Source organism: Ictalurus furcatus, chromosome 2, assembly GCF_023375685.1.
Source record: "Ictalurus furcatus strain D&B chromosome 2, Billie_1.0, whole genome shotgun sequence".
Taxonomy (NCBI): Eukaryota; Metazoa; Chordata; class Actinopteri; order Siluriformes; family Ictaluridae; genus Ictalurus; species Ictalurus furcatus.
In genome coordinates, this window is record NC_071256.1 from 1,245,970 (window position 1) to 1,257,955 (window position 11,986).

The following is an 11,986-nucleotide window of genomic DNA, read 5'->3' on the forward strand; positions in this document are numbered from 1 at the left end:
TTAGCTAAAGTTTTTAAACTGTTATACTGTGTAATTTAGACCACTGTTTATGCTAAGCTTTACAACAAGCTACAGAAGTGAAAGCAAAGGCTAACAGTGATACAACATGGTACTTTATGTCACTGAAGCACTTCAGGCAAACCTCCACCGGACCAGCCATTGTTCATGCTAGTCAAAATGGCCGCTTCACACTTTTCCGTTCCTAGCTTCCTGTGTGTTTTATCGGATGGAGGCAGGAGGAAGGATAACGCATTAACGCATTAATAACTGATGAAAGTTAAATGAATGGACTAAGACCTTTGAACCGAATAGCAAATTGCTGCATGATGGTGCATTGCTCTTTTGCCCTGCTGCTCCTAGGCCACGCCTCCTGCTGATGTCATCACCATTCCTGCCATGCCTGTTGATGGCCATCATACAGCGGTACTGCTATGCTAACACACATTCTTATCCACATGCACCCAAATTCTGAGATACAACTCATGGGGAACCAAATATTTTAACCAGAACTGTTTAAGTCTCCAAAATTTTAATGTCCTATTATGTCATATTAGCAGGAAAAAAAGGAAATAGATATAAATCAGTCCCTTTAATGAACTTCCTTCATCTAGAAAACTCCATGAGTCTCAGCAGTGCTCATGTTGTGTACTCTTACCCCATCTACAGGCAAACTGCAGCACAGCGCCTATAATCCATACGTGCTACAGATGCACACACGTGTTCAGAACTTTTCACATTGAGTATTATTACACTGACGTATAGTTTCTAATTCGAATAACGTTCTGTTCGCCCAATCACGCAGGTGTCCTGTGCGGTGGAGGCGGAGCCTGAAGTGCTGGATTTAGCTACGCAGTTTGGTCTCTCGAGGAACAGCCACATGGCGTTCGAGTTTGACGACAGGAAGGTGAAAAACAGGTGAACACAAACCATCATCATCATCATCATCATCATGAAAAGTTCTAATCAAATCTAGCATCCTAACGGGTTCTTTGGTTTGTCTCTCAGCGGGGAACCTTTAAGGGTTCTACTCAGCACCCTACAACAAAGGGTTAACTTTTCAGACAGGATCCCAAGTAGAACCCTTTTAGGAAGCTGAGAACGTTGTCGATAATGGATTTAGAGTGGTGAAAAAAACCCACATTATAAATTATAAGAGCGAATCATATTCCCGGTATGGAAATGAAAGAAAATTTGCATATTCATCAAATGCGGGTAAAAACGTAGTGCTGTTTCTTAACATTATAATTATAATTCAATATACAAACAATTTTCGGATCTTTACAACAAGTTCTTGGTGATTGTAATGAACCGTAAGCCATATCACCGTGGCAACATGTTTAGTCGTAAATCTGTCTCTGTGTGTGTTCGAGTCTGATCATCGAGTTCGAGCTGAGGACGGAGGCCGATTCGGGTTTGGTGTTTTACATGGCCAGGATCAACCACGCCGACTTTGCCACGGTGCAGGTGAAGGAGGGAATGGCTCACCTGAGCTACGACCTCGGCAGCGGGAACACGTCCGTCAGCGTCCCGCGCATCATCAATGACGGACACTGGCACAAGGTTCGGTTTCAGGATAAAGTGTTTAACTCCAACTCAGAATAATCTGAACTTTTAGGGGGTCTTATAATATTTACAACAACTCCCATTAATTGTTCAATTTTTACATTAAAAAACTTACATATAACATAATATTTACATTAATAACTTTCATTCATAATATAAAGATTACTTTAAATATATTACATGGATGCTTTGGGGAATATATATATATATATATATATATATATATATATATATATATATACACATAAATATAATGTAACACTTATAATAAAAATATATTATGTACTACTTTTAATTATAATAAATATTATAAATAGGTAAAATAAATGTATAAAAACACTAACATTAAGCACACACTTCACACACTGAACATGTCGAAGCTGATTAACTCTATATGAATGGTAAAAATGTGTGTGTGTGTGTGTGTTTAGATTAAAGTGCGTAGGGATAAACAGAGAGGCATCCTGACGGTAGATGGCCGTTACATCAAACACACCGTGAGCCCGAAGAAAGCCGACATCCTGGACGTGGTGGGGAAGCTGTACGTGGGGGGGCTTCCTCTAAACTACACCACCAAGCGCATAGGACCGGTACTGCACACACACACACACACACACACACACACACACACAGTAAATGTTTGTTAAATTTTTGTAAATATCACTAAATTGTACACACACCTCTATTTTTCTGTGCATCATAAGAATTAAAAATAAATAACTGTATGAATTACTCTGTGTGTGTGTGTGTGTGTGTGTGTGTGTGTGTGTGTGTGTAGGTGGTGTACAGCATTAACGGCTGCATCAGAAACTTCCGGATGACGAACGGCCCGCAGGACCTGGAGAACCCGAGCTCCAGCTACCGGGTCGGCTCGTGTTTCAGTAGCACGCAGAGCGGCTCGTACTTCAGCGGCACAGGATACGCTAAAGCAGGTTAGCGCGGGCTGTGTTCTAAATCACACACTGCACCAGTAAAGAGTGTGTAAGAATAGTACACGACCTTATAAAGGCACGGCTGCGTATCAAACCACAATAACCCTTTCATGCAGTGAGCACCTACAGAGTCGGGAACGACGTGACAGTGGAGATGGAGTTCCGCACCAGCAGCAGCACCGGAGTTCTGCTCGGAATCAGCGGACAGACGATGGACGGACTCGGCGTCGAACTCGTCAATGGCAAGGTGAGAGAGAGAGAGAGAGAGAGAGAGAGAGAGAGATGGAAAGAAAGATGGAGGAAAAGAGGGTGTTAAAGATGGAGGGAGGGAAGGAAGAAACGTGAGATAGATGGAGTTAAAGAAAGAAGGAAAGATAGAAGGAATGAGATATAGAAGAATGAAGGAAGGATGCTGTACGAGAGAGAGAGGGAGAGATGGAAAGAAAGCTGAAGGCATTGATAACAGATGGAGTTAAGGAAAAAAGGAAAGAGAGAAAGAAGGAATGAGGTTTAGAAGAATAGAGGAATGGTGTTATACAGAAAGAGAGAGGGAATGAGAGGAAAGAGGGAATAAAAGGTGTTAAAGAAAGAGGGATGGAAGAGAGAGACTGAGAAAGACAGACTAAGAGGGAATAGGGTGAGAAAAGTGTGAAAGAAGTGGAGTTAAAGAAAGAAGAATGATGAGAAATAAAGGGAAAGAGAGGAAGGGATTAAAAAAAGGGGAGAGTGGAATAATGAGGGGAAAAAGACGAGCAAGCGTTAATGGTGTCCTCTCTGTCTTTCTCTCCAGCTTCTCTTCCACGCTGATAACGGAGTGGGGCGTGTCACGGCCATCTCCCAGGGGGCGGAGCTTTGTGATGGACAGTGGCATTCCATCACCGCCCACAAACTGAAGCACCGCCTCGAGCTGATTGTGGACGGCAAAAAATCTGAAGCGGCCAGTCCGGATGCTAGCTCCGCCTCCGCCGACACCAATGACCCTGTCTACGTGGGCGGATACCCTGGTGCGTCATTCAAACCGTTGCTATGGTGATAGAACGTTTCAAATTGAGTTCTGTAGCTCGGGTGTGGAAAAGCTTCGATTTTATTATACAGAATGACCGAACTAGCTCATGAGAAACGATTCAGATGGAAAGATATCCAATATAAAACTAAACTTACCTGGGGTCAGTGCACAGGACGGCAGCTGCAAGGTACGATAATCCATAATAACGGTACTGAAGAACACGCGCGAGTCGGAGAGACGCAACGAGAAACGAAGGAACTCGGAAAGAAAACACGGCTTTGACTTAAGGAACTGTACAGTGTGCTGAAACGCTGCGAAAATACCGACACGCAAACTAGTCGAGACCTAACACGAAACAGGTGGACACAATCAGATAACAAAACCAGCTGGAGCTTGTCGCCATGGGAACCACCGGGAGCCCGTGACAATAATCGCGGTTTAAATTTCTAGTTTCCATATCCCAAATTTAATACCTGCCCTTCATACGAATTCATTTCCACACAATCCACACAAAGGCTGGTGATCAGTCACTCGATTTGCATTGACTCCTCCCACTATTTTACCCTTTTAGATAGAAATGATATATTCATGAAGACAAAGACGTGGGGATTTTTTCCATATAAAAGACGCAAATACTCTATAGAGCCTATTAGTTATTTTATGAAGAAATCGGGCATGCTAATATAATTCATTTTGTATTTCTCTCCCTCGTGTGTGTGTGTGTGTGTATGTGTGTGTGTGTTACAGAGGGCCTGAAGCAGTTTGGTCTGTCCATCAACACTCCCTTTAAAGGCTGCATGAGGAACATAAAACTCATTAAAGCAGGAAAAGTTCTGGAGGTTCAGCTCAACAAAGCACTGGAGATCAAAGGGGTCCAGCCTCTCACCTGCCCTGCCGCCTAGACACACACACACACATACACACACTCACACACTTCTCTTATCTAACCACTTGTCATGAGAAAACACCAAAGAAATCTTTTATGCGCTAGAAGACCCAAATGAACCCAAGTCAAATCATCCAAATATGCAACATACATACAATATACAATTGTTCTCCATTATTCTGTCTGCATCCTTAAAAAAAAGTTGAGTGTTTTTGGGAACATCACACTTGTCCTCCATGTTGCAGTGATTTTAAATTAACACATGGCTCATAAACTGCTAATGTGCCTAATGATGAATGCAGCCCGGCTGTCACCGATTATTATTATTATTATTATTATTATTATTAGCAGCCATTTCAGACGTTTTGTGTAGCAATAGACACAACTTTGTTACTATACTTAAGCATCATTTCAGGGGATTTGTACTTGGCTACCTGACAATAAATAAAAATAACTGTTTGTGCTTTTACTTCTCAGTAATGGTTTTACTTATCAATGGACTCCATCATACTTCTGTGCTTTATCAGCGATATTGAAAACATCCAACCATTATTTTTCTACAAAAATAAAATTAAATTGAGATTTGTTTTTTAAATCCACCAAAAATGAGAGTAATGTAGTCGGATTTTGTTCGATTTCTAGTTAATGAAGTCCTAACTAAGGAAAAATACAAACATTAGCCCCGCCCATACATCACCCTAAGTCCACCCCTACACCTGACCATGGTTAGCTTTCCATACAAATTGAGTCATTTGTGAATTGTTAAAGTTTGCAAACATGAGACCGTGTTAGATAGAATGTCAGGGTTTCTAATTCCACTCTAGATAAGCGTTCATTTTTACTTGAAAAGTAGAATTTTAAATTCAAGTTAAAACAAAAACTTTCTCTTCTGCTTAAGTAGATAAATTGGACCTTTATAAAATATTTTAGCGTCATTAGCGGTGCACATTGACCAGTCCAATGCCGTCGATAAATAAATGTTACTGTGGTAGTATTTTATTAGGCAAAAATATCATTTATTTCTTTTTTAACCCATATTTAATAATTTTATATTTTGATTTTACAAGTTCTGAGTCTCTCATTCAAGTTGATTGCCACAGTGATGGCTGTATTTAATCATAAATAAAACAAAACAGTAATAATTAACGTTTTAATGGCCATACAAGCTTGTTTTTACATTATAGACGACGCGTTTTAAACTCTTTCTTGTATTAAAGGAATCGAATCACTGAACAACTCGACTCAGTAAAATGAATCATTTTGTGACTCACTAGCTGTGTGCATTAGCAGATTAGCGTTGAAGATTTTACCGCGAAATAAATCTAATTTCTCCACATGGCGGCTGAAATGAACTAATATTACTATAAAAGTGTCCATATGCACTGAATCGTTACAAAATACAACTTTTAGTATTTTATTTGGCCATTTTTACTATTCAAAACGCGAAAAAGAAAATCTCCTCAGTCTCCCGCTGTGTCACACTAAAAGCAGTCCGGACTGCAACACGTTCCTGATTAAATGACAATAACGTGGAAGACTTTTTAACTAATATTTAATGAAATTAATATCTAATAATTAATAGCTGATCTTTATCAATCCTAAATTACGGATGTGGTTTTATTATTAAAACACATACAAACAAGATGTGTTGTTTTGCTATTTGTATTTCCACTTGGTGAAATAATATTACTGCTAATAATACAGGCCTTTGTTTACACAGCTTTTCCACACACACACACACACACACACACATATATATATATATATATATATATATATATATATATATATATATATATATATATATATATATATATTTAGAGGTCAATGATGAAATAAAGTGCATTATTTGAGCTTTATGAGGTAGTAGCCCCATAGTTGTGTATCTTTTACAGCTATGAAGCTTTATGAAATTACTTTTCAATGTTTTAATTATTTAAAGGTTTGTCACAGGAATTTTGTCTGAAACTGATCAGGCTTGTTCAATGATGATTTTTCCCCTTCTCTGGAATTTATATATATATATAAGATATATATAAGACAAGAAAATGAGCATTTGCAATAATATTTGGGATGTATGCATATGCATTTGGGAACTGATTTTTTTTTTTTTAAAAAAACAAAATCACACTTCAACATTATTTATATTGGAACTTTTTGTTGTAGGACTACTCAATCTTTTTGTGTCAAAATTTGGGTCAAATCATTTTCCAATCATTTCCATTTTTGTCCAAAAACCAAAAGTGCAGTTTTGACTATTTTCAACAGAACCTTTCTGGTGGCGTCCCTAATAAATATAGGATAGTGATCATATAAAATACACTGAATTCATATTAAAGAACTCCAAACATTCCCAGTTTAATCATTTAAGCCACTCAAATGATTTCACGTCCTTACATCAATGTTGAAGAAAACTCATTTGTATTGTTTTTCCAATAAAAAACCCACAACTCTATACAACAGTATTCATGATGACCCTAGGCTGAGTCTAAACCCAGCGTTTTAACGATTTAATGCATAAAAATATGCATCAGTTTGTATCAACCTGTTACAGACCATTAAATACCACAGACTTATTATTTTGGATCACCCAACCTCACAAGTGATTGAATACCCACCCAGAACCCGGTGTATAGAGGCTGAGTGAATGTGGTGCGGACTCTGTGGAAGAGCCTCATCGTGTCAGAGATGCTGTAGAAGGACAGAGTTCCTGTACTGTGATCCACATACACTCCTATTCTGGAGGATGATGGAACTCTGAGCTCGGTCTTAATGTTGTTGTGATAGAAAGAGAGGGAAGAAGAAGAACACCACAGACTCCAGGACTGATTGTTGCGTCCAAACAGACACTCGTCACCCCGTCCTTTCCTTCCGATCCCTTTATATGAGACCGATATGGACACACCATCACCGCTCCACTCCACCTCCCAGTAACAGCGTCCACACACACTCTCCTTACTCAACACCTGAGCAAAGCATTCAAAGCTTTCTGGATGATCAAAGAACGTCATCTTTCTCTCGCTGTACCTCACCACTCTGTCGTTCTCAGACAGTCTGAGGTGACGATATGCCGTGTTTGGATCCAGAGTCAGATAATGGAAATCTAAAATTAAAACGAGAGAATCAAACTGAACAATGTGAACAGAATATGCTTTTTTTTTTTTAAAGGAGAAGACACATCAGTCAGTAAAGAGTGTGTGTGTGTGTGTGTGTGTGTGTTCGGATGTACATTTCAGAAAATCTTCTCTGCTTTCTGGCTCTGATGGTGAAATCGCCTGCTGAACCGCTGCAGCTGTGGAGAGAAAAACGGAAACGAAGTCAAAAACATCATCAGGTTGTAAAAGTTTAGGGTGATAGTTAATTCGTTTTAAATTAGTATTTTAGATAAAAGGACTTTGGTCAGAGCAAACTGGCTACAAAAGTAATTTAGGAATAAATAAACATCTGAGCTAGTAATCATGCCAATTTACTACAGCTCAAGTAATCAAGTTTATTTATTAACAGGGCATATGGCTGTCGCTGAGCGAGCAAAGACGTCCATCGTGGTGTTTCTCCAGCAGGAACAGCTCCTCTTACCATGTGGAAGGAGTTTGTTGAATTCCTCCTTACAGAATTCCTTGAATCGCTTCTTCAGGTCCGAGAGAGAATTCCTCACTCCATCAAATGAGAGATGTTGAAGGTCAGTGATGCTGGATGTCTGAAACTCTGGTCTGTCTAATGGAGGAGACTGACGTCCAGAAGCGAAAGTCTAGAAAATGTAATTTACATGTAAAGATAAACAGCATGCGTGAATAAAGTACTCATAAAATTATCATTATTCTAAGCTCACCGGGAACCTGAATAGGAACATCTCTACCCCCAGCTCATTCATTATCATATCAGCCAATCACGTGGCAGCATCCCAATGCAAAACTCATGCAGATACAGGTCAAGAGCTCCAGTTAATGTTTTACATCAAACATCAAAATGGGGAAAAACTATATAAAGGCGATTTTAAGAGAAGCTAAAAACCCATAATGAACTATAAACTCACCTGTTCTTAGAATAATATCAGATCAAATTACACCAAAGACAGACTGGTGACATTTATTGTTGCTTTAAGAAGTGGTGTTTTAGAGAGTGTGTGAGGAACATCTGTCTCTGTAGATCAGACAGTGAGTGTTACCTGGAGGAAGTGGACGTGATCGTGTGTGTGTGAAAGCTCCTCCATCTCAGTGACTCTCCTCTGAAGATCAGCGATCTCCTGCTCCAGTTGCTCCAGGAGTCGTTCAGCTCGACTCAGTTCAGCCTTCTCCTGAGCTCTGATCAGCTCCGTCACCTCCGAGCGCCTTTTCTCCATGGAGCTGATCATCTCAGTAAAGATTATCTCACTGTCCTCCACTGCTGTCTGTGTTTGGAACTGTTTGCAGACACACAAAAGATGAAGGTCCATTTAAAGCTCATCTATCATTCCGTCTCTTACTGGGCCTCTAAACGACTCGTTGTCCATGTTGTGTGTGTTTGTAGGAGCAGCTCTGTCTCTGCTCACTGCTCACCTTTATAGTGTTCACAGTCTGTTTCAGCTCCTGCACCTTCTTCTGCTTCTCCTGGATTCTCTGCTGGGATTTCATCTGCTCCTCCTTTAACTCTCTCTGAGGACACATCATTAATATTCCTGAGATTATAAATTATGAGGTTGGTAGGTGCATATTTATGGCAGTTAATGGTGCATTAGGTAAAAAGTCTTTTTTTTTCTTTTAGCGCTCCGCTCCTAGGATCTATGGTAGCCCACAGAGTGTCTGTAAAATGACTGACAGAAAGCGTATTACAAAGAGTAATTAGTTCTCACCTGTTTTTCGGCTCTTTCTGCTGTGACTGTGACGGTGTCGTGTCCTTTGTGATTATTCATCATACACAAGTAACAGATGCAGGTCTGATCGGTACGACAGTAGATCTCCATTATTTTATCATGTTGAGAGCAGATCTTCTCTTGTAGTTTTGCTGAGGCTTCGATTAATGTGTGTTTTTTCAAAGCAGAAACCTCTAGATGAGGTTTCAGATGAATTTCACAAAATGAAGCCAGACACACCAGACAGGACTTGACGGCTTTGTGTTTTCTCCCGGTGCAGAAATCACACTCCACATCTCCAGGTCCAGCGTAACAGTGAGCAGGAGAAGCAGCTTGGACTTCAGTCTTCTTCAGTTTCTCCACCACTTCAGCCAGCATGTTGTTTCTGCGTAGAACAGGCCTCGGAGTGAAAGTGTCTCTGCACTGAGGACAGCTGTAGACGCCCTCCTGATCCTCCTGATCCCAGGAGATATTAATACACACCTTACAGAAACTGTGACCACAGGGGATCGCCACCGGATCCTTCAGGAGATCCAGACACACTGGACAGATGAACTGGTCCTGATCTACTGAAATGTTGGCCTCGGCCATTTTCCTCAGACACAGAGTAAGAGAGAGGAGTATGTGGAAACCAGTTTAGATTTCTCTGAATAAACATTCGTTTTCTGTGTTTATAGTGTGACAGAGAAAGTGGGTGGAGCTATAAAGTATGAGGATGTTTTGCTAATATTTGTTAATGGCTAAACATTTATGGCTTTGGTTAAATTGACTTTGGTCATGCAGGTGTTTAGAATTTTTATTCCCTTCAGCCCGAACAGGTAGATTTGGGGGTCTGGCGACTTTACTCTGGCTGTCATTGTAAAATTCAGAACTCTGTAACTTCCATCTAACTGAACTTTCATTTATACCTGATCACTGTTTCAGTGTTTCGCAGACACAGTGTTTCGTTTTCTGAATTCCAGACCAAGGTGTGTTAGAGTAGGACTCAAATTAAAGTAAGAAGAAGGACAGCATTCCAGTCATTTCTGAACAGAAACTTCCTCAACATTTTCATGCATCTTATATTCAGGTCATATGCTTTATTTCATCAACTGTAAGCCCTAAAAAAAAATACTTTTTCTCCACTGATTCTTTCGGAGTTCAAGAACCATCGTGCACAACCCACTAAGATTTCAAAATAATTTGCATAATATGCAAAACGTCTGGGTTACGCATGTAACCCTGTTCCCTGAGAAGGGAACGAGACATTGCATTTAGCATAACACTATGTGGGGGAGCGCCTCTCGTGCGCCACCGGCATCTGAAGCTTGTGTAAAATCATGCCTATTTATAGGCCTGCCATGATCAGGTGACGTGGCAATTAAGCGCATCACATGATATAAATATGGCACCTGTGAACCGCGCCATCAGCCTCTACTATCCGAAGCAAAGACACAATTCACAGGCCTACCCTGGTATGACAAACAGGGTCTCAGGGAACACAGTTACAGATGTTCCCTTTCAAGGGAACTGCACGTTGCGTTTAGCATAACACTATGGGAACGAGAATACCCACTCCGCCGTCATACCGAGGGTACGGCCTGTTCAAAAAGACCCAAGCCCGAGGGTCACTGCAAGACACTCGAGCCCGGGGTGGAATGAATATCCAAGCTGTAATAACGAATGAATGTGTGTGACGTAGACCACCCTGCAGCAGCACACACATCCTGTAAGGATACCCCTTTGGACAAAGCCTTCGCAGGAGGCGACCGCCCTAGTGGAATAAACCCTTGTGCCCAGAGGCGTAGCGAGACCGCGCGCCTCATAAGCAATAGAGATTGCTTCCACTATCCAATTAGAGATGCGCTGCTTTGACACAGCAACACCTCTACTGTCGCCGCCAAAGCAGACCAGCAGCTGCTCTGACTTTCACCACTGGCCGGAGCGGTGGACGTAAGTACAGAGAGCCCTTACTGGAAACAGCAGGCGCATTCTCTCTTGTTCCGGTGTGGGGAATGGAGGAGGGCAGAAAGCCTGCAACACCACAGGTGGGCAGCCGATGTAGGCACTTTAGGAATATAATCCGGCATAGGATACAGGAAGGCCTTGGCTAATCCAGGGGCTAAATCAAGACAGGAATGGGCAATAGAGAGAGCTTGTAGATCTCCTACCGCTTGAGAGATGTCAGGGCCAGCAGAAGAGCTATCTTTAGAGTCAGAAGCTTCTCAGAGGCTGAATCTAAGGGCTCAAATGGGGCACCTGACAGACCTTCCAGGACCACAGAAAGGTCCCAGGAAGGTATGCGCAGCCTGCAAATGGGCCTCAGCCTCCTGACACCACGCATAAACCTCGAAGTTAGAGGATGTTGCCCCACAGAGGTTCCGTCAACAGGGGCGTGGCTGGCCGAAATGGCGGCCACTTAAACCTCGATCGTAGAAGGAGCCCACCCCGCTGAGAAACGTTCTTGTAAGAACTCCAGGACTGTAGCTATTGCGCAGTTCACTGGGTCTAGCTGGCGTTCCTCATACCACAAGACAAAAAGCCGACACTTGAGTGCATACAATTTCCTCGTGGATGGTGCTCTATGGTTCAACATGGTCTCTAGAACCTCAGTTGTGAGACCAGAATCTATGAGCTGGTGCCCCTCATGGGCCAGAACCACAGTTTCCGTAGTTCTGGCTGAGGGTGATAAATCAGCCCTCCAGCTTCAGATAGTAGATCCACTGTAAGGGCTCAAATGGGGCACCTGCCAGACCTTCCAGGACCACAGAAAGGTCCCAGGAAGGTATGTG

The 11,986-nt window shown here is 41.6% G+C and overlaps 2 protein-coding genes across 2 annotated transcripts in view; one reads left to right on the top strand and one right to left on the bottom strand.

Annotated features, from left to right (window-relative positions):
- lama2 (laminin, alpha 2) overlaps nucleotides 1-4,856 on the top strand; it is a 63,529-nt gene extending 58,673 nt beyond the window's left edge. Inside the window, exons 48-55 of the mRNA XM_053641911.1 lie at nucleotides 361-423; nucleotides 803-915; nucleotides 1,371-1,560; nucleotides 1,995-2,153; nucleotides 2,342-2,495; nucleotides 2,612-2,742; nucleotides 3,286-3,499; nucleotides 4,249-4,856. Of these exons, the coding sequence (XP_053497886.1) occupies nucleotides 361-423; nucleotides 803-915; nucleotides 1,371-1,560; nucleotides 1,995-2,153; nucleotides 2,342-2,495; nucleotides 2,612-2,742; nucleotides 3,286-3,499; nucleotides 4,249-4,403 (1,179 nt within the window). The 3' untranslated portion in view covers nucleotides 4,404-4,856. The remainder of the gene's footprint in view (nucleotides 1-360; nucleotides 424-802; nucleotides 916-1,370; nucleotides 1,561-1,994; nucleotides 2,154-2,341; nucleotides 2,496-2,611; nucleotides 2,743-3,285; nucleotides 3,500-4,248) is intronic.
- Nucleotides 4,857-6,662: 1,806 nt separating this feature from the next.
- On the bottom strand, nucleotides 6,663-9,942 carry LOC128618422 (E3 ubiquitin-protein ligase TRIM16-like). The gene is made up of 6 exons (XM_053642010.1): nucleotides 9,216-9,942; nucleotides 8,923-9,018; nucleotides 8,553-8,786; nucleotides 7,964-8,135; nucleotides 7,617-7,679; nucleotides 6,663-7,490 (listed from the first exon to the last, which is right to left on the bottom strand). The coding sequence occupies exons 1-6, from the start codon at nucleotides 9,804-9,806 to the stop codon at nucleotides 6,964-6,966; spliced, it is 1,683 nt and encodes a 560-aa protein (XP_053497985.1). The 5' UTR covers nucleotides 9,807-9,942; the 3' UTR covers nucleotides 6,663-6,963.
- Between the last annotated feature and the right edge of the window lie 2,044 nt (nucleotides 9,943-11,986).